At 59.0% G+C, this 25478-nt stretch overlaps 3 protein-coding genes across 6 annotated transcripts; 2 read left to right on the top strand and 1 right to left on the bottom strand.

Moving 5' to 3' along the window:
• The first annotated feature begins 228 nt into the window (after positions 1–228).
• Positions 229–12737, top strand: MED16 (mediator complex subunit 16). 4 transcript variants are annotated; one of them, XM_059869661.1, is made up of 15 exons: positions 229–313; positions 627–808; positions 1149–1256; positions 2265–2434; positions 3329–3760; positions 4647–4752; positions 5405–5560; positions 7009–7220; positions 8365–8571; positions 8995–9205; positions 9390–9523; positions 10223–10415; positions 10637–10853; positions 11216–11299; positions 12044–12737. In XM_059869661.1, exons 2-15 carry the CDS (start codon positions 673–675, stop codon positions 12168–12170), a joined length of 2493 nt encoding a protein of 830 aa, XP_059725644.1. In that variant the 5' UTR covers positions 229–313; positions 627–672; the 3' UTR covers positions 12171–12737. The 4 variants fall into 4 exon arrangements, with proteins under 4 accessions (XP_059725644.1, XP_059725641.1, XP_059725643.1 ...); XM_059869658.1 differs by having other exon boundaries at positions 271–454; XM_059869660.1 differs by having other exon boundaries at positions 271–458.
• A 1340-nt stretch (positions 12738–14077) lies between these two features.
• On the bottom strand, positions 14078–16322 carry LOC132339427 (complement factor D-like). Its single transcript, XM_059869663.1, has 5 exons — positions 16165–16322; positions 15824–15977; positions 15439–15583; positions 14802–15059; positions 14078–14568 (listed from the first exon to the last, which is right to left on the bottom strand). The coding sequence occupies exons 1-5, from the start codon at positions 16229–16231 to the stop codon at positions 14392–14394; spliced, it is 801 nt and encodes a 266-aa protein (XP_059725646.1). The 5' UTR covers positions 16232–16322; the 3' UTR covers positions 14078–14391.
• A 2014-nt stretch (positions 16323–18336) lies between these two features.
• On the top strand, positions 18337–22511 carry PLPPR3 (phospholipid phosphatase related 3). Its single transcript, XM_059869662.1, has 8 exons — positions 18337–18438; positions 19069–19187; positions 19332–19517; positions 19653–19782; positions 19964–20159; positions 20235–20292; positions 20501–20674; positions 20908–22511. The coding sequence occupies exons 2-8, from the start codon at positions 19113–19115 to the stop codon at positions 22168–22170; spliced, it is 2082 nt and encodes a 693-aa protein (XP_059725645.1). The 5' UTR covers positions 18337–18438; positions 19069–19112; the 3' UTR covers positions 22171–22511.
• Positions 22512–25478: the final 2967 nt, after the last annotated feature.

Below are 25478 nucleotides of genomic sequence, written 5' to 3'. Positions count from 1 at the left end.
TCTTAGAAAAGTAATACAATTTTGTTAGGGTAACTACGATGTGGCCCGATATTGAACGCATACTGAGCCCCCCCAATGTTTCTCAGTCTTTTACTCCCCTACTTCCCTCAGATTTTCGCAAAAATGTCCAAAATACGCCGGTTATGTTTGCTATTCTGCCCAGTGGATTCTGGGTAGTTTGTTATGCTAATTAGCAAATGGATGGCTCTTTGAGGGTGTCCGCGGCAGTGCCTGAGCGCCCGGCGCAGGCGCGGCACAGGCAGCCCGCGGAGGCGCCGGGGTCCTGGGGAGCGGTGCCAGGCGGCGGGCGCCGGTGAGTGCGGCGGGACCGGGCCCGGGAGCTCCGGGAACCGCCTGTGGCCGCCCCGGGTCCCTCCTGTGACCTTGCCGCCAGCCCCGGGAACCTCCGGCACCTCCCCGTGCCCGTCTCCAGGACCCTCCCACCCGCCGTAGGGTGGGTACGCACGGGCCGCTCCCTCCGCCTCCCCCCGGGACCGCCACGGTCTCTCCCGGTGCGGGGCTGTCCCCACCCGTGTCCCAAGAGCTGTGCCCCACCCATGGCCCCTGGGGCTGGGGTCCGTGCGGGCCGTTCCCGGTGTGACCGGCCTTGTGTCGCCCCCACGCAGGACCGAGGCTATCCGGTGTCCCGTGTCCGGTGTCCGGGCCGGCGGGATGGACCTGGCCTACGTGTGCGAGTGGGAGAAGAAGCCCAAAAGCAACCACTGCCCCTCCATCCCCCTGGTGTGCGCCTGGTCCTGCCGCAACCTCATCGCCTTCACCACGGACCTCCGCAATGAGGAGGAGAAAGGTACCGCGAGCCCCTCGGGAAATCCCTCCCGGTGCTCCCGGGAGAGGCCACGATCCACTGGGCCGGAGCTCTGCCCTGTCCCTGGCAGCTGCTGGCTGCTCTCCTCCTTTTCCTTCCATTCTTCAGCCTCTGGCAGTGTCTCACACGGGTTTGTTCCCTGGAGTGGGTTTGGTTCCCCTAAACCAGGACCAAGCCCACGTTGGTGTCTGGCCCCTCACTGAGTTCCCAGCACTACCCCAGATCATTTCTATAAAATATTTTATGTTTTCCCTGCATCAGCTGAGGCTCTGAGGCTCAGCAGCAGTGACAAGGGACAGGAGTCACTTCTCTGTTCACACAGATCTCACCCACATGGTCCATATCATCGACACCGAGCACCCCTGGGACGTCTACTCTGTCAACTCGGGCCACACCGAAGTCATCACGTGTTTGGAGTGGGATCAGTCAGGTGGGCTGGGCTCCCTGTCATTGTCACCATGTCCCACCCCTGCTGTGCGTGTCCCAAAGAGATGGGGTGTAATTCCTTGGGGGATTTTGTCTGTTCCCTCTCTTCTCAGTGTCACTGTCACAGTGTCCCCCCCCCCGCTGTGCACATCCCAAAGTGATGGGGTGCAATTCCTTGGGGGGTTTTGGCTGTTCCCCCTGTTCTCATGCAGTGTCAGTGTCATTGTCACCATGTCCCACCCCTGCTGTGCAAATCCCAAAGTGATGGGGTGCAGTTCCTGGTGGGGTTTTGGCCATTCCCCCTGCTCTCATGCAGTGTCATTGTCACAGTGTCCCCTCTCTGCTGTGCACATCCTAGAGCAATGGGGTGCAATTCCTTGGGGGATTTTGGCTCTTCTCTTTCTTCTCAGTGTCATTGTCACAGTGTCCCCCCCCCCCCCCCACCCCGTGCACATCCCAAAGTGATGGGGTGCAATTCCTGGTGGGGTTTTGGCTGTTCCCCCTGCTCTCACGCAGTGTCAGTGTCACAGTGTCCCCCCTCTGCTGTGCACATCCCAAAGTGATGGGGTGCAATTCCTTGGGGGGTTTTGGCTGTTCCCCCTGTTCTCATGCAGTGTCAGTGTCATTGTCACAGTGTCCCACCCCTGCTGTGCAAATCCCAGAGCAATGGGGTGCAGTTCCTGGTGGGGTTTTGGCCATTCCCCCTGCTCTCATGCAGTGTCATTGTCACAGTGTCCCCTCTCTGCTGTGCACATCCTAGAGCAATGGGGTGCAATTCCTTGGGGGATTTTGGCTGTTCCCTTTCTTCTCAGTGTCATTGTCACAGTGTCCCCCCCCTGCTGTGCACATCCCAAAGAGATGGGGTGCAATTCCTTGGGGGGTTTTGGCTGTTCCCCCTGTTCTCATGCAGTGTCAGTGTCATTGTCACAGTGTCCCCCCCCTGCTGTGCACATCCCAAAGAGATGGGGGTTTTGGCTGTTCCACCTGTTCTCATGCAGTGTCATTGTCACAGGCTCCAGGCTGCTCTCAGCAGATGCTGATGGCCACATCAAGTGCTGGAGCATGACAGATCACCTGGCCAACAGCTGGGAGAACACAGTGGGCAGCGTGGTGGAGGGGGACCCTGTGGTGGCCCTGTCCTGGCTGCACAATGGTGTCAAGCTGGCTCTGCACGTGGAGAAGGTTTGTCTGAGCTTCCTGAGGGATCTGGGCTGGAACTCTGGTGTGGTCTTTGTGAGGGCCCCCCCAGGACGAGGGGAAAGATGAGAATCTGACTCCATGTTCTCAGAAGGCTGATTTATTATTTTATATTACATTATATAATACTATACTAAAACTATACTAAAGAATACAGAAAGGGATACCTCAGAAGGTTTAACAAGAATGAATATTAAAAACCTGTGACTGACTCAGAGAGTCCAACACAGCTGGCCATGATTGGCCATTAAGTTAAAACAATTCACATGTTTGGATAAACAATCTCCAGCCCACGTTCCAAAGCAGCAAAACAGGGAGAAACTGAAGCTTCTCAGCTTCCCAGGAGAAAATCCTGGGCAAAGAGGATTTTTCAGAAAATATGACAGTGACACTCTGGCTCAGGTGTTGGCAGGAGCTCAGGATCCTGCCTTTGTTTGTGCTCTGGGCTCTCCTGAGGCCTTGGGAAGTTTCTCCAGTCAAAGAGAAGTCAGATTCCTGGTTCCTGCTGAATTCTCTGGGGGGTTGGGGCCTTGTTTCTTTTGGTGTTTTAGATGTGTCTCCCTTAGTCTGGTACCTCAGTTCTAGGCAGGAACATGGAGATAGAGCAGTTCTTTCCTCACCAGTGGTGATTCAGAGGAAGTTTATTCAGGGTGCTGAGGTTTGACTGGGGGATTTGGGCACAGATATGAGCTCCTGGTTTGGAAACATGTGTGATCCTGCAGACTCTGAAAGCCCAAAGCTGCTGAGCACAACTTCCCTGCTTGTGTTTTTTTAATTCCTGTGATGTCCCACATAAATCCTGCCCCTCTCTCACAAGAAGACCTCCACAGGCACAAATTTTGGCCGTGAGCACTTAAGTTTTTTTCATCTTTCTTCCAGTCTGGAGCCTCGAACTTCGGCGAGAAGTTTTCCCGGGTGAAATTCTCTCCATCCCTGACTCTGTTTGGTGGGAAGCCCATGGAGGGCTGGATTGCTGTGACCATCAGCGGGTTGGTCACCGTGTCCCTCCTCAAGCCCAACGGGCAGGTGCTGACGGCCACCGAGAGCCTGTGCCGCCTCCGCTGCCGCGTGGCCTTGGCCGACGTCGCCTTCACGGGCGGGGGCAACATCGTGGTGGCCACATCTGATGGCAGCAGCACGTCCCCTGTGCAGTTCTACAAGGTTTGTGTCAGCGTGGTGAACGAGAAGTGCAAGATTGACACCGAGATCCTGCCCTCGCTCTTCATGCGCTGCACCACCGACCCCGCGCGCAAGGACAAGTACCCGGCCATCACCCACCTCAAGTTCCTGGCTCGGGACATGTCAGAGCAGGTGGGCTCTAGGGGACATTTGTGCTCCCCTATAGTGGACATTTTGCTCCCCTATGGTGGATATTTGTGCTCCCCCATAGTGGATATTTTTGTTCTCCTATAGTGGACATTTTTTGCTCCCCCATAGTAGATATTTGTGCTCCCCCATAGTGGATATTTGTGCTCCCCTATAGTGGACATTTTGCTCCCCTGTGGTGGATATTTGTGCTCCCCCATAGTGGATATTTTTGTTCTCCTATAGTGGATATTTGTGCTCCCCCATAGTGGATATTTGTGCTCCCAACGAAGGAGGAGTGATGAGGACTCCATTGATATCAGAAGGCTAATTAATTACTTTGTTCTATACTATATTATTCTGTACATCTAAAGCAAGCACTCAGCTCTGCACACAGCCCTGAATCTCGTGACTGTCAGCCAACAGTAACCACAAACACACACACACACCTGGCCCTGATAGGCCGAGGAAACAAAACACCATCACTTTGGGTAAACAGTCTCCATATTGCATTCTACTTTTGCACAGCAAATGAGATAAGAATTGTGGTTTTCCTTCCTTTGAGGTTCAGAGAATGTGAATCTCAGAAATCCTTGTGAAGAATTGTGCCTTGCTTTTCCTTGTGAGGAGAAATGTGGCTACAGTGGGCAGCTGCTCTTTGCTCCACCTGGCCTTCCTCGGAGGGTCTGGAGGTGACCAGCATGTCCTGCAATACCTTTGGCATTCCTAGTTGCCCTTCTGGTGCAGCTGGAACCCTAATTCACCTCACCTCCCACTGATTTGATCCTCTGCTTTTTGCTGGTGGAGCAGGACCCTGGAAATGGAGGGTGGGAATGACCAGAGCAGTGTTGTCCCTGTTGTGATGCTTGTGGTGGGGGGCTCTGTTCCACAGGTGCTGCTTTGTGCTTCCAACCAAAACAACAGCATCGTGGAGTGTTGGTCCCTTAGGAAGGAAGGCCTGCCTGTCAACAACATCTTCCAGCAAATCTCTCCTGTGGGTAAGTGTCTGCTCTGGGCACTCTCAAGAGCAGGAGCTTGGTCTGAGGGAAAAACAGCACAGTTTCTCACAGCCATTATCCCATATATGTGATTATTCAGATTCTTATGTTTATTTTCAGGTGTTTTCAGTACATTCTGTCTGTTTGCATCATAGGCAGCAACTTGCTGTTTTCAGGGAAGGGTTTGGTTGTTGCTTTCACTACATAAAAGACATTTTTTGTGTTTTGCTGCACAGCCACCCTTCCTGCCACCAGTGGAGCAAAGGCTCCCAAAGGACCAGGACTGAGCAGCAAAGCTGGATTAATCCCCTGCTCTGGCTGCCTGGGCTTCACCTGATCTCAGATAAAACAGAATTAATCGGGGCAGTTTGTTTGGTGAAAATATAAAGGATTATTGTATATAAGGATCTTAATCACCCACAGCAGAGCTTCCCATCAAGAGAGATTTAGCAAAACATGTTGTTTGTATAATTCAGGAAAAAAATAGGGAACTTGAGGGAAACATACTGGAAATAGAGGGGAAATACACCAGTGCCTGATCTGTGATCCTTCTTGGGGGAGCCTGGGCAGAAATGGGGGGCAGATTTTCTGATCTCTGTGGGACAAAACTCTCACTCATTTGCTTATTTTCACTCATTTTGCTCATTGCTAGTGGGAGACAAGCAGCCCATGATCCTGAAGTGGAGGATCTTGTCTGCCACCAACGACCTGGACCGGGTGTCAGCTGTGGCCCTGCCAAAGCTGCCAATCTCCCTGACCAACACTGATCTGAAGGTGGCAAATGACACCAAGTTCTTCCCTGGACTGGGTAAGGAGTTCCTGTTGTCTTTGTCCTAAACATGTCACTTTTGCTTGAAATTTCACCACCTGAGCTGTAGCTGAAGGAAAGCATATGGAATGCTGAGGGAGAACTTTTAAATGTTTTGTTTCCTGTTGTGGGAAGAGGCTGTGAAATTCTGTGAGCCCCTTATCAGGACCCAGGACATTGCTCTGGCTGCCCTGGATGACTCAAGACCCTGGCAAGGGGCTCAGAGACCTTAGCATGAAGTCAAACACACCTGTGCCTTCGATTTTAGCCCATGGAAACAATTCCCAGCTTTGTGTGAGGAGTTACAAACTGCAAGAGTTTGAGTAGAATGACAGTGAATTTGTCACAGGGTGAAAATGTAGAATTTTGGGGTTTTAGAATGGGGGTTCAAGAGGCAAGATGGAGGAATCTGGGCGTGTCTTGTCCTTCTTCTTGTCCTCCATCTTCTGCTGGGATGGTGACACTTTTGGGTTGGTTTAGAGTGGAGATAGACTGTCTAGCATAGGTGATAGGTATTGGAAAATTATTGTAAATAAAGTACACATAGTTCTTAGTATAAAAAGTTAACACCACCCCAAGGGCAGGCACTGTGCCACAACCCAACCTGCTGGACAGACCTCAGCAGGGCAGAGAAAGAATGTAACAGATAAGAAAAAATAACCTTGAAAAGCAGAACTGACTTCTTTGGTTATGGGGCTGGGGAAGAAAAAGACTTTCAATACCTCAGGGGTCATCTCAACCACAGAAACCTGAGAATTCCCCAGCCCTTTGTCTTCTCCATGGGCTTCAGTGGTGGCCACTTGATGGGGACAATGAAACAGGAAAGCCTTATAAACATGATTGCTTGGCGAAAGATTTTGAGAATATGGAAATTATAAGATAGACTGAAATGAAAGCAAGCTTTGAGATACTTTAGTTACTGAATGAATGACTGGAAAACAATGGTGTGACCAGCTGAAGGTAATCTTTTTTTGATGAAACAATACTCTGCTTGCAGACAGGTCTAAGGGTCTGAGCAGACCCTCTTAGCCTGGCAGAAGGGGCCCAAAGAGCAGTTTTTAGGGTTTAAAATGTAACACAGTATGGTAATGTAATGATTTTTATAGGCTGTGTGTAAATGCTGTAGGATTTGTATCTTGTACTGGATTGGTTGGTGAGAATTAGGATTTTCAACACGGAAGATTTATTGTATTGTAACAGGAACTTCACTCTCTTATCCTCTCATCTTCTCTCTCTCTCTCATCTTCTTTACTTCTCTTGGGCCTGCTCTGAGCTGTGGCTGGCAGCTCCCAGGCCCTTTGCAATAAACCCCAAGTTCCACAACCTGCCTTCAGAGATCTCTCATCTCCATCCTACCCCCCACTGCTCCTACAGCCACTGCTTTGGGCGAGGACTCTGCCACACTGGGAGGAGCTGTTTGCTCAGTGTCACTTGTCTCCTGTCCCCAGGCCTGGCCCTGGCTTTCCATGATGGCAGTGTCCACATTGTGCACCGGCTGTCCCTGCAGATGATGGCTGTGTTCTATGGCTCCTCCTCGCAGCGCCCCGTGGACGAGCCAGCCCTCAAACGGCCACGCACCACAGGGCCCCTGGTGCACTTCAAGGCCATGCAGCTCTCCTGGACATCCCTGGCCCTGGCTGGTGTGGACAGCCATGGAAAGGTTGGTGCTCTCTTATGGATGTAGGAATGTGCCTCCTGTTGATGGAGTGACAGAATTTCCTTTTTTGTCTCCCAAAAAAGGAAAAAAAAGCCCAGAAGTTTCTCTCCTCAATTAGCAAAAAAGACACCTCATAGGACCTTGGGGACTTCACTTCAAACTTAAGGATAGCCAATTGGACAGAAGCCAAAAGTCCCACCTAAGCAATTTACTAGAAAAAGAAGAGAACAAAGAAACTAATGGCTTTTGTGAGATGTTTTACCAGGAGCAAGAACCTCTTGCCCTGGCTCAGTTTTTCTCTGGAAAGAGTTTTGTTATTTTGCCTTTTATTAAAACTGTTGTTTCCAACACTGTCACAGAAGCCATCCTGCTGATTTTATGCCATCTGAGGTGGCTGAGCTATCTCAGGTGTGATATAAATCTGCAAGAGCTTATAAGAGCTGGCTCGAGGAGACTCTATATCATATGGTGAGGTTGTTTCTCACCCAGGCTCTCTCAGGGGTGATGGGTTGCTCAGGAAACACTGGGAATTCCAGCTCCATTCCATTCCAGATCCAGTGAGATCTATACTGGAAAGGGATGTATCCCATCAGTGTCAGAAACTGTCACTAGGTCAGGATTGAGCTTCATTGGGCCCCATGTTGTGTGGTAGCTTTGTGGGACAATTTCAAGCCCACTCCTGTGTCACTGTCATAAATTCTGAAAAATCCCCTTGCCCAGGATTCTTCTCCTAGGAAGCTGAGAAGCCTCAAAAAAAAAAAAATCTCATTTACTTCTCCTGTGTTTTGCTGCTTTAGAATGTTGTTTAGAGATTGTTTATCCAACATGTAAATTGTTTTTACTTAATAACCAATCCCCATCCAAATGTGTCAAAACTCTAGAAAAATATGTCATTAGTATCATTCTTGTTAAGCCTTCTGTAAGTATCCTTCCTCTATTCTTTAGTATAGTTTTAGTATAGCATTCTGTAAGTACATGAAATGATAAATTAGCTTTCTAAGAATGTGGAATCAATTCAGAATTTCCTTCCTGCCACGGGGGACCCTGAAAATTCCACACTCCTGAAAATTCCACACTCCTGAAAATTCCACACTCCTGAAAATACCACACTCGTGAACCCAGTTTCCCTTTGGTTCCTCCCTTCAAGCTGAGCATGCTCCGCATCTCCCCCTCCATGGGCCACGTGCTGGACATGAACATGTCCCTGAGGCACTTGCTGTTCCTGCTGGAGTACTGCATGGTCACTGGCTACGACTGGTGGGACATCCTGCTCCACGTCCAGCCCAGCATGGTGCAGAACCTGGTGGAGAAGCTGCACGAGGAGTACATGCGTCAGAATGCGGCCCTGCAGCAGGTGGGTGGGAGCTCTGGGCTCACCCCCAGGGTGGGCATGGGCGTGCTCAGGGATTTGGAGAGGGGAGCAGCCACTGCCAGTCCTCAGGACATTGGTGGCTGTGCCTGGCTGTGCTCTCTGAGTGCCCTGCTCAGGCAGTGATGGAGCTGGGAAAAGCTTCCATGCCAGCAGCATTCCCTTTCCCTGATAGCAGCGGGGTCTTAGCTGCTGGAAACTTGGGGTGAGATGGTGAAATCTATTTTTGGCAGATTCTGGGAGCAGCAGCACGTGCCCCAGCACGGCGCTCACGTGCAGGGTGTTCACTGCTCCTGTCACTCCTGCAGCAGAAAGGGAGAGCAGAAAAAGCAGCAGCAGCAGCTCTAATGAGCTTATGCTAATTCCTGCCTTTTCTTGTGCCTTTTGCTGCATTTCCCCGTGGCTCAGGTGCTCTCCACACGCATTGTTGCCATGAAGGCATCTCTGTGCAAGCTCTCCTCCAGCACCATCGCCCGTGTGTGTGACTACCACGCCAAGCTCTTCCTCATTGCCATCAGCTGCACCCTGAAGTCTCTGCTGCGCCCACACGTCCTCAACACCCCTGACAAGAGCCCCGGGGACCGGCTCACCGAGATCTGCTCCAAGATCACGGATGTAGGTACTGACTGCTCACAGCATCCTGCTCTGCATTCCCAGCTTTTGGCATTGGGCTGTTCCCCGTGGTGTCACAGCCTCTCAGTAACTCCTGGGTTTGAGGAGGAGGACAAGGCTGACCTCCACAGGGAGGGTGTGAGGTTTGGGTCCATCCTCCTGAGCCAGGCAGTGTCTTGCTTCTCTTCCAGACATTGACAAGGTGATGATTAACCTGAAGACAGAAGAGTTTGTCTTGGAGATGACGACGTTGCAGTCCCTGCAGCAGCTCATCCAGTGGGTGGGGGATTTTGTGCTCTACCTGCTGGCCAGCCTTCCCAACCAGGTGAGACCTGGAGGACACAAACACCCATGGGCAGTGCTGGGGAGCTTTGCCAGGATACACAGGGCCACATGTCCCTGTCAGCACAGGCACTGGGGAGGAGGAAGGAACAGCAGAATTAGAGAATGGCCCTTCCCATGTCCATCTGAGCAGCACTGTACCTGGGGGATTTGGGGACACTCCTCTGTCACAGAGACCACAAGCAGTCTCAGATGGCAATTCTTTATTATTGAACATGGCTGACCTTTTATACACTTTCTAATTGTTTATACTTCTTCTACCCTAACTATTGGCCACAATAAATCAACACTATTGCTGAAAAGTTACAGTGGCTTCAACTAACTTTTTAAAAATGCTTCATCCAGCTGCAAAGTTCTCTTCTTACCTTTCTTCAGTTCCTCACTTCTCTTGGTCTCCTTGGTTACAGCCTTGGAGAGAGCTCCTTATCAGCTTCTTCTCACTCCTTTAGCTAACAGGCCTGCTGTTAGCCCCTTCCACACTCCTCTTGCAGCTCTGCAGAGGTGTCACCTTCAGGTCACCCCCCACCATCCCCATCAGTGGCTTCCATAGGGTGTGTGCTGCTGGGAGCAGGAGCTGTCTGGATGCAGTGTGGTGGCTGGGGCTGGTGCGAGCTCCACCCCAGGCTGGTGTGAGCCCACCCAGGCTGGTGTGACCCCCACCCACACCTCTGTCCCCCCACAGGGCTCCCCAGTCCGCCCTGGGCACAGCTTCCTGCGCGACGGCGCGTCCCTCGGCATGTTCCGCGAGCTGATGGTGGTGATCCGCATCTGGGGGCTGCTGAAGCCCAGCTGCCTCCCCGTGTACACAGCAACCTCAGACACCCAGGACAGCATGTCCCTGCTCTTCCGGCTCCTGACCAAGCTCTGGTTGTGCTGTGAGTGTGGCCGGTTCCCTGAGCAGTAATTCCTGCAGCAGCGGAGTGGGATGTGACTCCGAGGGGGTCTGGCACGTTGAGAAAGGGCAAGTGCAGCTGCCAAGGTTATTGTTTTCTAGGCTGAGTTGGCAGTGGAGGAGGAGGCTGCACGCAGCTCTCTGGAGATCTGAGGGAGAAATGTAAAGGTCACGGGGTTTTTTTTCCTTCATTTCCCAATGCAGGTCGTGAGGAAAATCACATCACAGAGCCCGATGATGCCCTGATCGATGAGTGCTGCCTCCTGCCCAGCCAGCTGCTCATTCCCAACATTGACTGGCTGCCCATCAACGATGGTATCATCAGCAAGCTGCAGAACAAGCAGCTGGTCAGGCTGCAGTTTGGGAAGGCTCCCGGGCTCGTTGGCCACACTGTCTCTTCCCAGTTCGATGCCTTTGTCAGGTACAAACCCCTGGAACTATACAAACATGTTGTTTGTCAGGTACAAACCCCTGGAATGGGTCAGTGCATGGTGAGAAGGAGTCTTGGCAGCTCTGAGGTTTGGCTTGTCTCCTTGCTGCTGTGACCCAGGAGCAGTTTGTCCTCTCTGCTCGAATGCCTGGGGATTTTAAGTAGTGAAAAGTGGAAGGAAATGGGGGGGAAACCCCATTAATTAATGTAATTAATTGTGACAATGAATCTCATGGCACTGGGTGGGCAAGTGGGCAGAACTTCTGCCATGCTGGCCAGTGAGATGCAGCTCCCTGTCCTGGGAGCAGCTCATGGAAAGTGACACTAGGAAAGTCCTGTTACTCCCTCCCCAGGGCCCCTGGACAGCCCAAAATTGACCACCTGAGGCGGCTGCACCTGGGTGCATACCCAACAGAGGAATGCAAGTCCTGCACCAGGTAAAGTGACACTTGCAGTGGAGCTTGGGCAGGACTTGGACTGTCCTGTGTCCTTCAGGAGCTCTCTGAGACTGGTTGGGGCTGTGGTTAAGGTGTCCCTAACCTGGGATGCCCGTGTCATTGTCAGGAGAGTGGCATTGTTGTAGCCTGGCCCTTGGGTTAAAAATCAGACAGATCAGATAAAGCTCTTAAAGTAATCTGGCCTGGAGGAGACCCTCCAGCAACTCCTTTATGTGATTCCCAATTCTGTGGTCTGGTCTTTATTAAAGCACCTGTGTGGTCATGGCAGGGCTGGAGGGAGGAATCACCCCACTGCCCCTGCTCCCATTCTGGGGTCATCTTTCCACCAGGCTTGCATTTCGTGCTGCCCTACTCATCCACCCTCATGGGAGAGCCTGGATTTCAGGGTAATGGCTCAGGGAACAAGCATCCATCTAAGTCATGTGATTGAATTAGCTTTAATTACTGATTTTAATAGAAAGCCTCTGTAGCAGATCATTTTTGTGAGATGACTGTCAGTTGTTTCATGTATAAACAGCAGCTGGGGCTGTTCCTTGCCAGGCTCCAGCAGAGCCCTCAGTGAAATTGTTGCTTGCTGGTTTCAGCTGGTTTTGGTGCTCACAAGTGTCACCTGCATGTGACAGGAGCTGGTTTCCCCCATGGATACCCAGATCCCTGTATGATCCATGCAGCTCCTGGCTCTGCACTGCCCCTGATCTGGCTGCACCCTCCATGTCCCCCCAGGTGTGGCTGTGTCACCATGCTGAAGTCACCCAACAAGGTGACAGCAGTGAAGCAGTGGGAGCAGCGCTGGATCAAGAACTGCCTGTGTGGGGGGCTCTGGAGGAAGATGCCCCTCAGCTACTCCTGAGCCCTTCCCGGGGTGCAGTGAGGGCCAAGAGCTGCACAGGGCTCCCTTCACAGAGGTTTTGGGACCAGAGAATGGCAGCTCCTCTCCCTCATGCTGCAAAAGCTGCTGCTGCTCATCCTTGGTTGAGCTGTGCTGGAAAACAGAGCTGAGGGAGCTCTGCCTCTTTGACCAGGGAAGAGCTGGAGAGGAATGCCAGAGGTTTCCCCATCATTTGGGGCCCAGGAGGGGAGAGCCTGGCTGTGTTTTGTGTCTGTGCCAGCAGAGCAGTGACCTGGCAGTGCCCTGGCCAGGGCAGAGTGGTGGTGGGGCAGCTGGTGAGAACAAAGTCCCAGCTGAGGGGGGCACAGCTGGTACCTCACATCCATCCTGTGCCTCTGGCTGCTTGGGAAGTGCCACGTGGGCTGGGCACTCCTGATCCCTCAGCAGACTTGTCCCTGAGACAGGAGTTGGCTCCTGTGTGCCCATCAGTGTTGGGTGGGAGCAGGAGTATGAATGCTGCTGCCTGGAGTGAACCCTCCTTTTGCCTCTTGCTGTTGTAAATAAAAATTCTCCTGATTTTGTAGAGAACCAAGTGTTTTGTTTCTGTGGTGAGATGTGGCTGCCCAGATTGGGGCCAGGACAGTGGAGTCATGGGAGGGCTGCCAGAGCATCTGTCAGGAAAGGAGCCACCATCGTTGGAAAAAGGGGAAGGGAAATGGATGTTTTCAAGGTTTGCCTTATGGACACTCGAGGAAAAAACATCAGATCCTTGGGGTTGTGCAAGCCTCCAGCTTCAAGGCTGGACACTTGAGCGTGCCAGAGGAAGAACAATTCCTGGTGCAGCCAAAAATCCTTTCAGATTTTTTCCCTCTCTTGCCCTCCGCTGCTTCTGCCCCGGGCAGGAAATCACAACCTCGTGGAGCCAGCGTGGGGAGCCCCAGCCCTGGGGCTGATCTGGGCCCGCTCCTCTCCCACGGCTCCTTCAGCTCTTAGGGGAACAAGCCTGGAGCCTCCTGCTGCTCATCCCAGCCAGCAATTCCAGGTCCCCACAGACCGTTTAAGGGGGGGGGAGTGAGCCAGTCTTGGTACATTCCTTTCCCTCTGGAACCGTGATTTCATTATTCTTGAGAACTGGAGCTGGTGACAGAGTTCATCCCTCGACTCCAGCAAATGCTTCACTGCACAGAGCTGTAAGAGATGTACAGACCTCTCCCCCTCTCTGCTCTGCTGGTAATTAGGGACAATCAAATGGCTAATTAGGAAACTGTACCTTATTAAGGCTCTTTCCCCCTGTAAGTAACTCAAACAGGGCCCTCTGTGAGCTCCTCATAGAACAGGTTTGGGGTTATTTAATGTTTGATTTGGAGCAAGGAACAGCAGCAGAGCAGGGAGATGGAGACACATTGGTGTCCCCCTCAGCTCCCTGCTGACCACGGAGCTCCTGGGATAGGACTGGAAGGGTCTGGCAGTGCCCTGGGCTGTGCTGCTGCCCTGCTCCCAGCTCTTGTGCCTTGGCCCTGCTCCCTCCAAAGATAGGGCAGTGGGAGAGCAGGGCTCTGGGTGTGACCAGGGTGAGGTGCAAAGATGGCTCTGCCCTGCCCTGCCCCTCAGCTCCTGGGACAAGAGGGTCCCAGTGAGAATCCTGTGGGGTTCCAGCGTGGATCCCACCATGGGAGCCAGAGCTGCCACTGCCATGTCAGCTACAGGCAGGTTCTGCTTTCCCAAATGTTCACACAATGCCGCAGATCTTGATCCTGGTGTGGCCACACTGCAGGATGTGTCCCCTGCTCCCACCCAAGGCCACACCGTCCCCAAAGGGCACAACCTCAGCACATCCCACCCCATGTCCAGCTCCCCCCCGGGCAGGGGCTCCTGCACAGACCCCCCCCAGCTCCCTCCTTCTCCCCACTCCTCCAGCCCAGCAGCTCTGCAGGAATCATCATCACTTTATTGCAGCAGTCGCGGGCAGCATTCTGGGCACCTTCAGCAAAGCCTGTTGGGGGCTGTGACCCCCAGTTCTCCCCCACCTGGGCCCTGTGCTTTGTGAGTGGGGGGCCAGGGACCCCCTTCTTTGGTTCCTCACCAGTCCCCTGACCAAGCCCTCCTCCTGGCTTGTGGGGATGCCTTGGCAGCAGGGTGGGCGGCGGTGGGAGCCCGTGGCACGCGGTGGGGCCGCACTGAGTGTGCTCTGGCCGTGCTGGCAGCAGCAAGCCGTGGCAAGGAGCAGGTCCCTGGGGTGCCCTCAGCGGGTGTCCCCCTCCCCATCGGCGGCAGAGGCCATGACGCGGTCGATCCAGGCCGCGTAGGGGGCGATGCGGGTGTAGATTGCCGGTTTCTTGTAGTTGCCACAGACGCGGGAGCCGGCCGTGACCACCCCCTCGGCCACCCCGCCACAGACCAGCGGTCCACCGGAGTCTCCCTGCAGGACCAGACCTCATCAGTAGGGCCAAGGGTTTGCTAGGACACCCAGCCCATCTCCCACCCCTCGTTCCTTCTTCCCCCAGGCTCGTGTGAGCTGCTCTGCAGCGGCTAGCAAGGGGCACCACCCTGGCGACGCTGTCCCCTCCTGCTCCGCAGCCTCTCCCAGACTCTGGGCATTGTGCCCACTGCCCCCTCCCAGCCCTGCGTGGATCCGTGGTGGGTGTGCGGTACCTTGCAGGTGTCCTTCCTGCGGGAGTCGGTGCACATCATGTTGGGGGTGATGGTGCCGTCGTGGCGGGTGCGGTGGTTGCAGACGTCGCGGCTGATCACCGGCCGCTCCAGCTGCTGCAGCCTGTCCGGCCGGCTGCCGCTGTGGTCCGTGGTGCCCCACCCCGCCACCTCGCACACCGTGTCGGCCGCCACGTCCCTGTCCTCCCGCTGGAAGGGCAGCACCCGCACGTCCGTGTTCAGCTCGGCTTTCTCCTCCAGCTGCCACAAAGCCACAGCAGAGCCAGGTCACACCGGCAGCTGTGCCCAGGACCAGCAGGGCACAGTGAGCTCAGCCCTGAGACCGAGAGCACCCTGGCCTCAGCCACCCTCAGGGCTTTGCCTCCTGATTGGAGCCCCAGGATGCAGCCAGAGAGCAGAGCAGGAGCTCTGAGGAGGATGGAGGCATTTGGACACGGCTCAAAGGTCTTTGCTGGGGGAAGCAGGGATAGTCCCATGGGACAGGGAGGGACGGCCCAGCCTGACTGTGAGGATTTCCTCCGGCCAGTCAGTGACCCTGCAGGGCGGTAGGGAACAGTGGGATTTGCAGGAATGGGGTTGTGCCTGGTGGGGAGGAGGGTCCCATCAGCCACCAGCCCACCTGGAGGAGGAGCAGGTCATCCTTGTTGTTGTGGATGTTGCTGCCGGGGTGGGGGAACTGGGCGCGCACTCGGTACAGGCGTTTGTGGGGCTCCGGTTGTGTCAGGGAGTGAGCACCCAGCAGCACCTGGAAGAGTTTGCCATCCCTGGAAGAGATCAGAGTGTGGGACAAACAGCTGGGGGTGTCACTGCCCCCAGCCATGGTGCTGTGGGGGGTTGGAGAGCCTGGCAAGGAGCTCTGGGAGGCCCTACAGAGGCTGCCCAGTCCTCTCTGCAGGTGGGAGCTGAGTCCCACGCTCTGACCCTGGGGTCAAGGCTCCAGAGTGGGATTTGGCCTGAGCCCAGCAGCCCCCCAGCCATGCACTGACCCCCCCAGCCACACTCACGTCCCCTCCATGCAGTGGGCAGCGCTCAGCACCCACTGCTGGGCGATGAGGAAGCCCCCACAGACGTGCTGCCCGTCCAGCTGCAGCGAGGCCATGTACGGCTTCAGGTGGGGCCTGGCCTCGGAGCCCCTCAGGATCCGTCCCCGGGGCTGCCCTGCAGAGAGAGGCTGGCTCAGCTGAGGGGCACAGGGGAGTGTCACTCCTTTGGTCCCTTCCCAGACCCCTGGACCCCTCCTCGTGGGCTGCACCAGCACCTGGCCGCAGGTGGAGGCAGGAACTGGGGAGCTGGGCAGGGACCCCCGTGCTGTGTCACTGCCCTGGGGTGCGGGGGGAGCACTCACCATTCACTGGGGCCCAAAGGAGCAGCAGCAGAGCCAGGACAAGGACGGGAGCAGGGCTTGGTGCCATGGCTGCAGAGCCGGTGATGTCTCTGCCCGCCTGGGGGCTGTGCGGGGCTTTTGGGGTGCGGGGCGGGCGCGGCTCACCCGGGGCTGGGACTCGCTTTTATGTCCAGTTTGGGGCAGGAAAGGGGGGGTGGAGGGAGCGGGGGGGTTTCCGCAGCGTGGGCTGAATGTTTTGAAATATTCAGCTTATAAAAGGGGTCAAGAGTTCCCGGCACAAACAGCGCGGGAGGAGGAAACAGCCCGGCCCAGCTGCCGGCCCTGGCACCCGCCGCCGGGGATTTCTGCGCCGGGGTTTAAAATGCCGGAGAAGTTCAGGCTTTTGGCAAAAGAAGGCTCCGGCAAATTCTATCCCCGCCCTCCCAGGAGCAGGGGTCCCCGCCCGGCCTGGGGGGCCGGTCCCTGGTGGGTGCCCAGGGATACAGACCCTGCCCGAGGGGGTTCCTGCAGGGCTGGGGGCGGCGGGGATGGCAGTGGTGATGGCAGCGACAGGGAGGTGTCCGGGATGCCGGTGGCCGTGGCAGCCCCGGTCCCCTCTGCCTTTCTCCCCGGTGCCACTAAGCGGAGCCACCGCCCCGGCTCCCACCCGAGCTCGGAGCCGCCCGGAGCCGCCCGGAGCCCCCTCCCGGGCTTGTCCCCGGAGCCTCTCACCGCACCTCGAGATCTCGCTGCCTTCCCCACCTTGAGGGATGGCCACCGTGGCTACCCACAGCTGGGTCCGTCCGGGCTCCCGACCGCCCAGCTCGGACCGAGCAGGGTTCCAGGGGACATCCCGCGAGGGGCAGGAGCCCACCCTCTCCTTTTCCTGCTCCACGAGCTTTTACAGCCCCGAGCTGCCGCGTTGCCTTTGTCCGGCTGCGCAGACCCCCCCATCGCCCCGAGCTCTGACCCCCGACCCCCCAGGCCAGTGGTCAGCGGGTGGCCGGACACAGCGGCGGGGAGGTCCCCGGAGGCTCAGGTGTCCCTCTGCAGTGGTGGCTTCACCTCCCCGCTGTCCCCGCGTGCTGGTGGCACACGGTGGGCAGGGGTCGGAGCAGGGTGGTGGCGGTGCGGGAGGGGGCTGAGCCCGGCTCAAAGCAGGGATTTTCAGCAGGGAGAGCAGCTTAATCGCAGCTTCCAGGGATTCGGGATTTCGATGTCAAATACGCCGGGAGATTTCTGCCCACTTAGGGCCAAAAATGGAACAAGGGCACCATGTGGAGCCCGGGCTGCTCAGACCCCGGACAGGACCGTAAGAGGGTGGCTGGGGGTGACAAGTGAGTGTGGGGTGCAGGCAGTGGGGTACAGGGTGGGATGTGGGGTAGGGCACGGCCGGGATCCTCTGCAGGGCGAGGGCAGGGGCAGGTGGGGCTGGGGTGCTGCTGCCTCTGCCAGGAGGCGCTGGGAGCCTCCAGAAAGCAAAGGGAGCTGCACCCACCTCCCCAGGCCCAAATTTGGGAGACACGAGGCTCCTTCTTGAGGAGTCCTTGGCTCTGTCCCTGGGGCTACTTGTGAGCTTGGGTCCAGGGGTCCCTCCCCTGAAACCCTCGGGTGCCACGGGCAGGGCAAAGCACTCCCGGCGGACAGAGCCCAGGGGGGGCTGGCAGAGCTCTGGGGAGGTGAGTTTGGGGGTCACATCTCACCTCCGTGATGTGCCCCCCCCCTCGCTTGGCCACCCCTCGGGTCCCCAGAAGCCAAGGCAGGGGAGGGGGCTCTGCCGGCCAGGAGGGGCCTTGGGGCAGGGGCCACCCCTCTTGCAGAACAGGGGGACAAAGGTTGATCGGGGGGCCGGTGGTGAAGGCAGTGGGGGTTGGGGGCGACCCCGGGACCCCCCGGGACCCCTCGGTGCCTGGGCACGGTCCGGGGTGCGGAGCGGTGCGGAGAGAGGTCGGTCCCGCGGCTGTCCTCGGCCCCGCCCGGCCCTTTGTCTCGCCTCGTTCTCCCCACCGACCCCCCGACCCCCTCCCGACCCCCCCCAGACCCCCATCCCTGGAGCGACGAGGGCTCGAAGGGGGCTCGGCGGGGGCTCGGCGCCCCGGGAGGGGCCGGGGGCTGCGGGGCGGAGCGGGGGGCGGCGGGCGAGGGAGGAGGAGAAGGAGGAGGAGGAGGAGGCGGCGGGGGCGGAGGAAGCCGCCGCTCCCCGCGCTCCGCCGAGGCAGGAGCATCCCGGATCCCGGGGACATCCCCCCCTCGCCGCCGCTGCCGCCGCCCTCCCGCCCCGGGGCCGCCGCTGAGGTGAGTGGGGCGCACGGACCGGCACAAAGGGCCGCTCCTCCTCCCCCGACACCCCCTCCCATCCCTCGGCCCCGACCCCCGCCCGCGGCTGCGGCACGGTCCCTGCGAAGGGGAGGTTCCCCGCTGCGCCCCCGCCCTCCCGGTTATACCCCCGGTTAATCCCCCGGTATTACCCCCCCCCCCCCTCATTGCCCCTCGTCGCTCCATCCCCGTTATCCTCCCCCCTCGTTTTGCAGCCCGGGCTCGGTGCAATCTCGCGGGGTTGGGCCGGGAGGGTTCGGGGAGCCCCATCGCCGGCCCGGCTCTGCGGGCGGCACACCCCCCTCTGCACGCCCTCCGCAGCAGCCTCGCCTCCTGTCGCGGTAGTGACCGCCTGTCGCGACAGAGCCTCTGCCCCACCTGTTGTTGGCTCGGCTGGACACCCCCTGGGGCGCTGGCACCCCCAGTTCCAGCTGTGTCTCTGGTGAGCAGGGACAGTGCTGTGACCTGGGGGTGGCCAGGAGTGACATGGGGTGTCCCTGCAGGGCCGGGTGGTGGCTCGGGGGTCTCATCCCCCTCCAGGGTCAAGGACTTGGAGGGGTGACCATGGCTGCCCATGCCTGCCATGTGGTGACACTCATGCCCCCACAGGGTGGAAGCCCAGCCCGGTGGGACCCCTGCACCTGCCCAGGACCATGATGCCCCCCAAGGAGAAAGCCCGTGCCCCCAAGGACAGCATGACACTCCTGCCCTGCTTCTACTTCGTGGAGGTGGGTGTGGGAAGGGTGGACACAGCCTGGGGGCTGTGCAGGGGGCTCTGTCCCGGGCCCTGGCACAGCGGGTTGGGTTCTGTGCCCTGTTCCGTGCGGTGCCATCGCTCTGGGGGTCCTTGGTCCCCTCTGTGTCCCCCACAGCTGCCCATCGTGGCCTCCTCCGTTGTGACACTCTATTTCCTGGAGCTGACAGACCTCTTCAAGCCTGCCAAGGTGGGCTTCCAGTGCCATGACCGGGCACTCTCCATGCCCTACGTGGAGACCAACGAGGAGCTCATCCCTCTGCTGATGCTGCTCAGCCTGGCCTTTGCTGCGCCCGCCGCCTCGGTGCGTCAGGGCTTGTCCTGCTCTGGGGTCAGGACAGAGCTGGGGATTGGGGTCCCGGTGCCTGGCAGTGCCCAGCATCCATCGGGTGGCTCTGCCAACAACCCAGCCCTGCCTGAGCCAGCGGTTCCTTCCCAGATCATGGTCGGGGAGGGCATGGTGTACTGCCTGCAGTCCCGGCTGAAGGGCCGCGCCGGTGCCGAGGGCAGCATCAACGCTGGGGGCTGCAACTTCAACTCCTTCCTGCGCCGCACCGTCAGGTTTGTGGGTACGTTGTGCCACAGCCTGGACAGGATCCGGGGGCTGGAGGGGACGTGGGGCCACCCTGGCTGTGATAGCAGGAGCGCGGCCCCACCCAGACCCTGGACACTGCACCAGACCCATCCCAGTGGGTGCTCCAGGGCTGGGTGAGTCCTGGCTGCCTCACTTTCCCATTCTGCCATCCCCAGGCGTGCACGTGTTCGGGCTCTGTGCCACAGCCCTGGTGACAGACGTCATCCAGCTGGCCACAGGCTACCACGCTCCCTTCTTCCTGACCGTCTGCAAGCCCAACTACACGCTGCTGGGCACCCCCTGTGATGCCAACCCCTACATCACCCAGGACATCTGCTCAGGCACCGACAAGCATGCCATCCTCTCTGCCAGGTATGTGCCAGGGGAGCCCTGTGCTGCACTGCCAGCCCTCCTGCCCCGTCCCAACCACGTCCCTTCTCCCTGCAGGAAGACCTTCCCATCCCAGCACGCCACACTCTCAGCTTTCGCTGCTGTCTACGTGTCGGTGAGTTCCCAGCGCTGCCTGGCACGTGCTGGCTTGGCACAAGTCCCATGCCATGGGCAGCTGTGTCCCTCTCCTGTTGGCACAGACAAAATCTGGCCAATATTCCTGTGCCCATGCTGGGAGCGTGCACAGGCACCTGCAGTCCCACATGCACCTGAGAGCTCTGTGTGTGGCCGGGGCCGTGACTAACAGCCTGTTCCTGCCCCAGATGTATTTCAACTCCATCATCTCGGACAGCACCAAGCTCCTCAAGCCCATCCTGGTCTTCGCCTTCGCCATCGCCGCCGGCATCTGTGGCCTGACCCAGATCACCCAGTACCGCAGCCACCCCGCTGATGTCTACGTGGGCTTCCTGATCGGCTCTGGCATTGCCGCCTACCTGGTGGGTGCTGGTCCTGCCCGTGCCCAGGGAGGGGCTGGGGGATGCTGCTGGGGCCATTTGACTCCACACTGTCCAAAGCAGCTGTGGCTACCCCACTCCTGGACGTGTTCAAGGCCAGGCTGGACAGGGCTCGGAGCAACCTGATCTAGTGGCAGGGACGTTGGACTAGATGACCTTTAAAAGTCCTTCCCAACACAAACCATTCTAGGATTCTGTGGTTCCCCTTCCCACAGGCTTTCCATGCTGTCGGCAACTTCCGTGCCCCAACGGAGCGGGTCCCGACCCAGGCACCGGCCAAGGACGCGCTGCGGGCGCTGACACAGCGGGGCCACGATTCCGTCTACCACCAGAACAAGTCGGTGAGCACCGACGAGCTGAACCCGCAGGCGCGGCTGGAGGAGGCGGCGCGGCCGGTGCAGCGCGAGAAGAACTCGCTGGGCAGCCTGAAGAGGGCCAGCGTGGACGTGGACCTGCTGGCCCCCCGCAGCCCCATGGGCAAGGAGAACATGGTGACCTTCAGCAACACCCTGCCCCGCGTCAACACCCCCTCCATGGACGACCCCGCGCGGCGCCACATGACCATCCACGTCCCCGTGGACGCCTCCCGCTCCAAGCAGCTCATCACGGAGTGGAAGCAGAAGTCGCTGGAGGGTCGGAGCATGACGCTGGCGGAGGAGGCGGCGCAGGGCCGGGCTGTGGGGGAGCCCGGCGAGGAGGTGCCCCCCTCCCTGTACCCCACGGTGCAGGCGCGCTCGGCCGAGCGGGCGGCCATGGGGCCCCGTGTGCTCATCCAGCCCCGGCCGGGCGCCTCGCAGCTGGTGCACATCCCCGAGGAGAGCCAGGCGGGCGCCGGGGCCGCGGCCGGCAGCGGGGCGGCCGTGCGGGCCAAGTGGGTGATGGTGGCAGAGAAGGGGGGAGCGCAGAGGGTGGCCAACCCCCCGCGCCTGATGCAGGTCATCGCCATGTCCAAGCAGCAGAGCCTTGTCTCCGTCACCCCCAAACACTCGGAGACGTCTTCATCCTCCACCAGCTCTGACTCCTCGCAGTACCGCTCGCCCTCGGAGCGGGACAGCTCCAGCATCATCACCATCGACGCCCACGCCCCTCACCACCCCGTTGTCCACCTCTCTGCTGGCAACGGGCCCTGGGAGTGGAAGTCGGGGCCGAAGGGGCCGGAGGGGTCAGACACCTACGAGCTGGGTGAGGTGGGGAAGGATTTCCACGGCTTCCGCCCAGCCAAGAGCGCCGGTGTCTCCCCTGGCTCCTCTGTCAGCGACATGGAGCAGGACGAGCCGCGCTACGGCAGCCTGGCCGCCATCCCGGGGGCAGCAGGGGGTGGTGGGGAGCGGGTGGAGGCCCCCCCTGAGGGGCTGCTGGCCACAGCCAGCCGTGACTCCACGCTGCGGAGGAAGCCGGCCGAGCGGGACGGGCCGGCGGACAGCGAGGTGGACCTGTACTACAAGAAGATGCAGGCAGGCCGCAGGTTTAAGGACTGAGTCCCGGTGCCTCGCCGGGGCCCCACGCCCCTGCCCTGATTTGGGGGGGCGCTGTGATGCTGGGGTGCCTCTGCAGGGGATGGCAGGACGGGGCTGGCTTTGCTCTGGTCCAGCACGGCCACGCTGGTGACATCTGTGGGACCCCTGGCATGGGACCCTGCTCCTGCTCGGGCAGCTGGTGGGGCTCTGCCCCTCCACAGGCTCTGGGGCTGGGCAGCTCCAAGCACTTTTGACTTTCTTTTTCTCTCTAACACTGGTGCTGACATTTCTGAGGGGTTATTTTATTCCAGCTCTGGAAGTGGATGTCTGTAGGGGGGCGGGGAGGGACAAATGGTGCTGAAGGGCTTCGGGGGAGGACTAGATTAAGGGGTTTAACAGGGGGAAGAGGCTGCTGTGGGGCAGCAGGCCCTAGCTCATGTGGGGGTTTGTGGGTGCTGGGGGTCCTGTGACACCCCCATCCTGCACCACCAGTCTGTGTGAGGGAGCCTGAGGGTGGACAGACTGGGAGGGGGGGTCTGCCCGGTGCTGTGGCTCTGGGTGTGAGAGGCTGTAAATACTGCAGGGACTGGAGGAGAGGGGGGTGTTGGGGTGGGGGTACAGTGGGGGCTGAGCTCTGCCCCAGGAGGAGCAGCCCTGGGCTGCAGCTGAGGTTTGGGGGGAGCAGGGAGGGGATCTCCAGGCTGCGAATGTCGGGCAACAGCTGGAGCTGCTGTGGTTTGAAAAGCAAATAAACAAGTGGATGTTGCCAGGCTGGGTTATTTTGGCAGGTGGGGGCAGCTGAATCCCACGACTGGAGGGGAGGTAGGACCAGGGCTCTGTGGGAGTTCCCAGCCTCGGGGAGCAGTGGCTGGGGCAGCCGTGTCCCCCCCCCACAGAGGACACTGTGCCGATGGCACCAAACTGCCACTGCCAATTGGATTAACAGTGAATATCCCAAAGCCTTTGCCTTGCAAACATATGGATTATCCACATAACCCTGACTCGGTGCTGGAAAAGCCACCCGGGATTAGCAGGAGGATTGTGGCAGCAGCTCATGGTCTGGGGGGTTGTGGGGAGCCCTGGGGTGGTGGGAGATGAGGGGTCCAACTCCAACCAGCACGAGGGCCCTGGGGCTGCGGGGCTGCTCCATCCGGCCGTGGTGCTGGTGACCCGGAGAGGTGACCCGGAGAGGTGACCCGCAGCCGCTGGCAAAGGTCACCGCGATTGACGCCACGCTCCGGCGGTCCTTGGTGGGGGTCGGGGCGATGCGGGGGCTCCCAGCCCACCAGCCCCACGTCGCCCCCGCGCTCACGGCTCATTGCGGTGCCGATGGCGTCACACGCCGCTTCCCGCCGCCTCTGACCCAGCGGTTTCCATGGCAACTGACAGCCCCGCATCGCTCTCGCAGTCTCGGGCAACCCCCCCAGCCCCGCACCCGCTCTCGCAGCCCCGACCCGCCTTGGGCAGCCCCCCAGCAGCCGCTGCTGCATCGCTTGGGGACCCGCGGGGTCGGGAGGGAGCGGGACCATCCCCATCCCCATCCCCATCCCCATCCCCATCCCCATCCTCCCCCCGGCCTCCCCCCACAGGGCTGCAGCAGGAGGGGCTGTCAGCCCCCACCTCATCAGCTCCAGCCTGGACTCTGCCTCAGCACCACTCGTGTCCGGTGTCCCTTTTCTGCTGGGGACACCCTCTGCCCGGGGTCCCTGCGTATTCCCCGGGCGAGTCCCAGGGGCAGGGCCCGCCTTTGTGACACACAAAGGACCAGCCCCACTCCCGGCCCCGCCCCGGGGCTTGCTTTACCATTTAGGATTCCCAAATCGCTCCCCGATTTGGGGTGAGTGCTTTGGGGTTCCGCTGGCAGCTCATTCCCTTTCCCCACTCCGCGGTGCTGGGGGGCGTATGGAAGGCCAGGCTTTAGGGGGCTCACCCCGCGGGCAGCACCTTCTCCAAAGCCGGGCTTTAGAGGGCTCACCCCGCGGGCAGCACCTTCTCCAAAGCCGGGCTTTAGGGGGCTCACCCCGCGGGCAGCACCTTCCCCAAGGCTGGGCTTTAGGGGGCTCACCTCGCAGGCAGCACCTTCCCCAAAGCCGGGCTTTAGGGGGCTCACCCCGCGGGCAGCACCTTCCCTAAGGCCGGGCTTTAGGGTGCTCACCCCGCGGGCAGCACCTTCCCCAAAGCCGGGCTTTAGGGGGCTCACCCCGCGGGCAGCACCTTCTCCAAAGCCGGGCTTTAGGGGGCTCACCCCTCGGGCAGCACCTTCCCCAAGGCCGGGCTTTAGGGGGCCCACCCCGCGGGCAGCACCTTCCCCAAAGCCGGGCTTTAGGGGGCTCACCTCGCAGGCAGCACCTTCCCCAAAGCCGGGCTTTAGGGGGCTCACCCCGCGGGCAGCACCTTCCCCCGGCTCCGGGCAGGGGCTGGAAGAGCGCTTGGTGCGGAGTCCGCGTTTTTTCCCGTTAAAGGAAGCGTTCAGGGCAGTTTTGTCAGAGCCAGCCCGGAGTGGGGAGGATGCAGAGGCAGCCCCCAACACGGGCTCTGCTGTCCTGGGGCCGGGCTGGGGAATTCTGCCGTGGGAAGGGGCAGGACGCGACCCCCTCGAAACCACTGCTGTTCCCATGGAGACCCCATCCATCGCTGCCACCCCGGTGGGATCTTTCACCCGCGCCAGCAGCCAGCAGTGTCCGGGGGGCCAGGGAAGGGCACAGGGATGCCCGCGGTGGTTGCAAAGCCTCGGCCGGGCCCCAGAGAACTCAGGGAAGCAACCCCGGAGCAACGACCCTGCTCACTCTTGCGGGGCAGCAACGCATCGCCCTCGGCCCGGCTTTCACAGGCACAGAGGCAGCTGTTACAAATCCCATTAGCCTTTCAAGGAACAACAGTGGTCCCTTTCAGCAGCCCCCGGCTCCGGCAGGACCCCCTCGGTAACCCGGGAGGCAGAGGGGCTGCACAAACGCCTCTGGAATACGATGGAGCCTAATGGCAGCTCAGCCCAGAGGGATGGGCCCAGCAGAGGCACAAGAGCAGCTCCAGGAGGGGACTGTCACCCCACAGTGACTTTGGGACAGGAGTTTGAGTAGAACTGAACGTACAGAGCCAGATCCCTAAGGAAGCACTCTGCTCCTGAGGGAGGTCACGGAGATGGGCATTGCACCTCATCCCACAGGATGGAGAATGCCACATCCAGCCCCACAGCTACAGCACAGGACTACAGAGAGGAGGGTTTGACTCAAAGTGGGTTATTTTTCATGGATATTAGCCAGAACATATGGAAAGTTTAGGAACATGAAGTAACAAAGTGCTGGAGTGTGACACAGGCAGGGCACCAGTGA

The sequence above is a fragment of the Haemorhous mexicanus genome, chromosome 29, assembly GCF_027477595.1.
Source record: "Haemorhous mexicanus isolate bHaeMex1 chromosome 29, bHaeMex1.pri, whole genome shotgun sequence".
NCBI lineage: Eukaryota > Metazoa > Chordata > Aves > Passeriformes > Fringillidae > Haemorhous > Haemorhous mexicanus.
The sequence above is the reverse complement of the archived record's forward strand: the minus strand, read 5'-3'. Positions and strand labels throughout refer to the sequence as shown.

Bases quoted from the DNA above. Each gene is read 5' to 3' on its own strand.
- MED16 (XM_059869661.1), top strand. From the start codon at position 673: ATGGACCTGGCCTACGTGTGCGAGTGGGAGAAGAAGCCCAAAAGCAAC. The intron at 1,257-2,264 runs GTGGGCTGGGCT...TCATTGTCACAG, and splicing joins TTTGGAGTGGGATCAGTCAG to GCTCCAGGCTGCTCTCAGCA. The intron at 4,753-5,404 runs GTAAGTGTCTGC...GCTCATTGCTAG, and splicing joins CCAGCAAATCTCTCCTGTGG to TGGGAGACAAGCAGCCCATG.
- LOC132339427 (XM_059869663.1), bottom strand. From the start codon at position 16,231: ATGGCACCAAGCCCTGCTCCCGTCCTTGTCCTGGCTCTGCTGCTGCTC. The intron at 15,978-16,164 runs GTGAGTGCTCCC...CTCTCTCTGCAG, and splicing joins CCTTTGGGCCCCAGTGAATG to GGCAGCCCCGGGGACGGATC. The intron at 14,569-14,801 runs GTACCGCACACC...CTGGTCCTGCAG, and splicing joins GCAGGAAGGACACCTGCAAG to GGAGACTCCGGTGGACCGCT.
- PLPPR3 (XM_059869662.1), top strand. From the start codon at position 19,113: ATGATGCCCCCCAAGGAGAAAGCCCGTGCCCCCAAGGACAGCATGACA. The intron at 19,518-19,652 runs GTGCGTCAGGGC...GTTCCTTCCCAG, and splicing joins TTGCTGCGCCCGCCGCCTCG to ATCATGGTCGGGGAGGGCAT. The intron at 20,160-20,234 runs GTATGTGCCAGG...TTCTCCCTGCAG, and splicing joins CATGCCATCCTCTCTGCCAG to GAAGACCTTCCCATCCCAGC.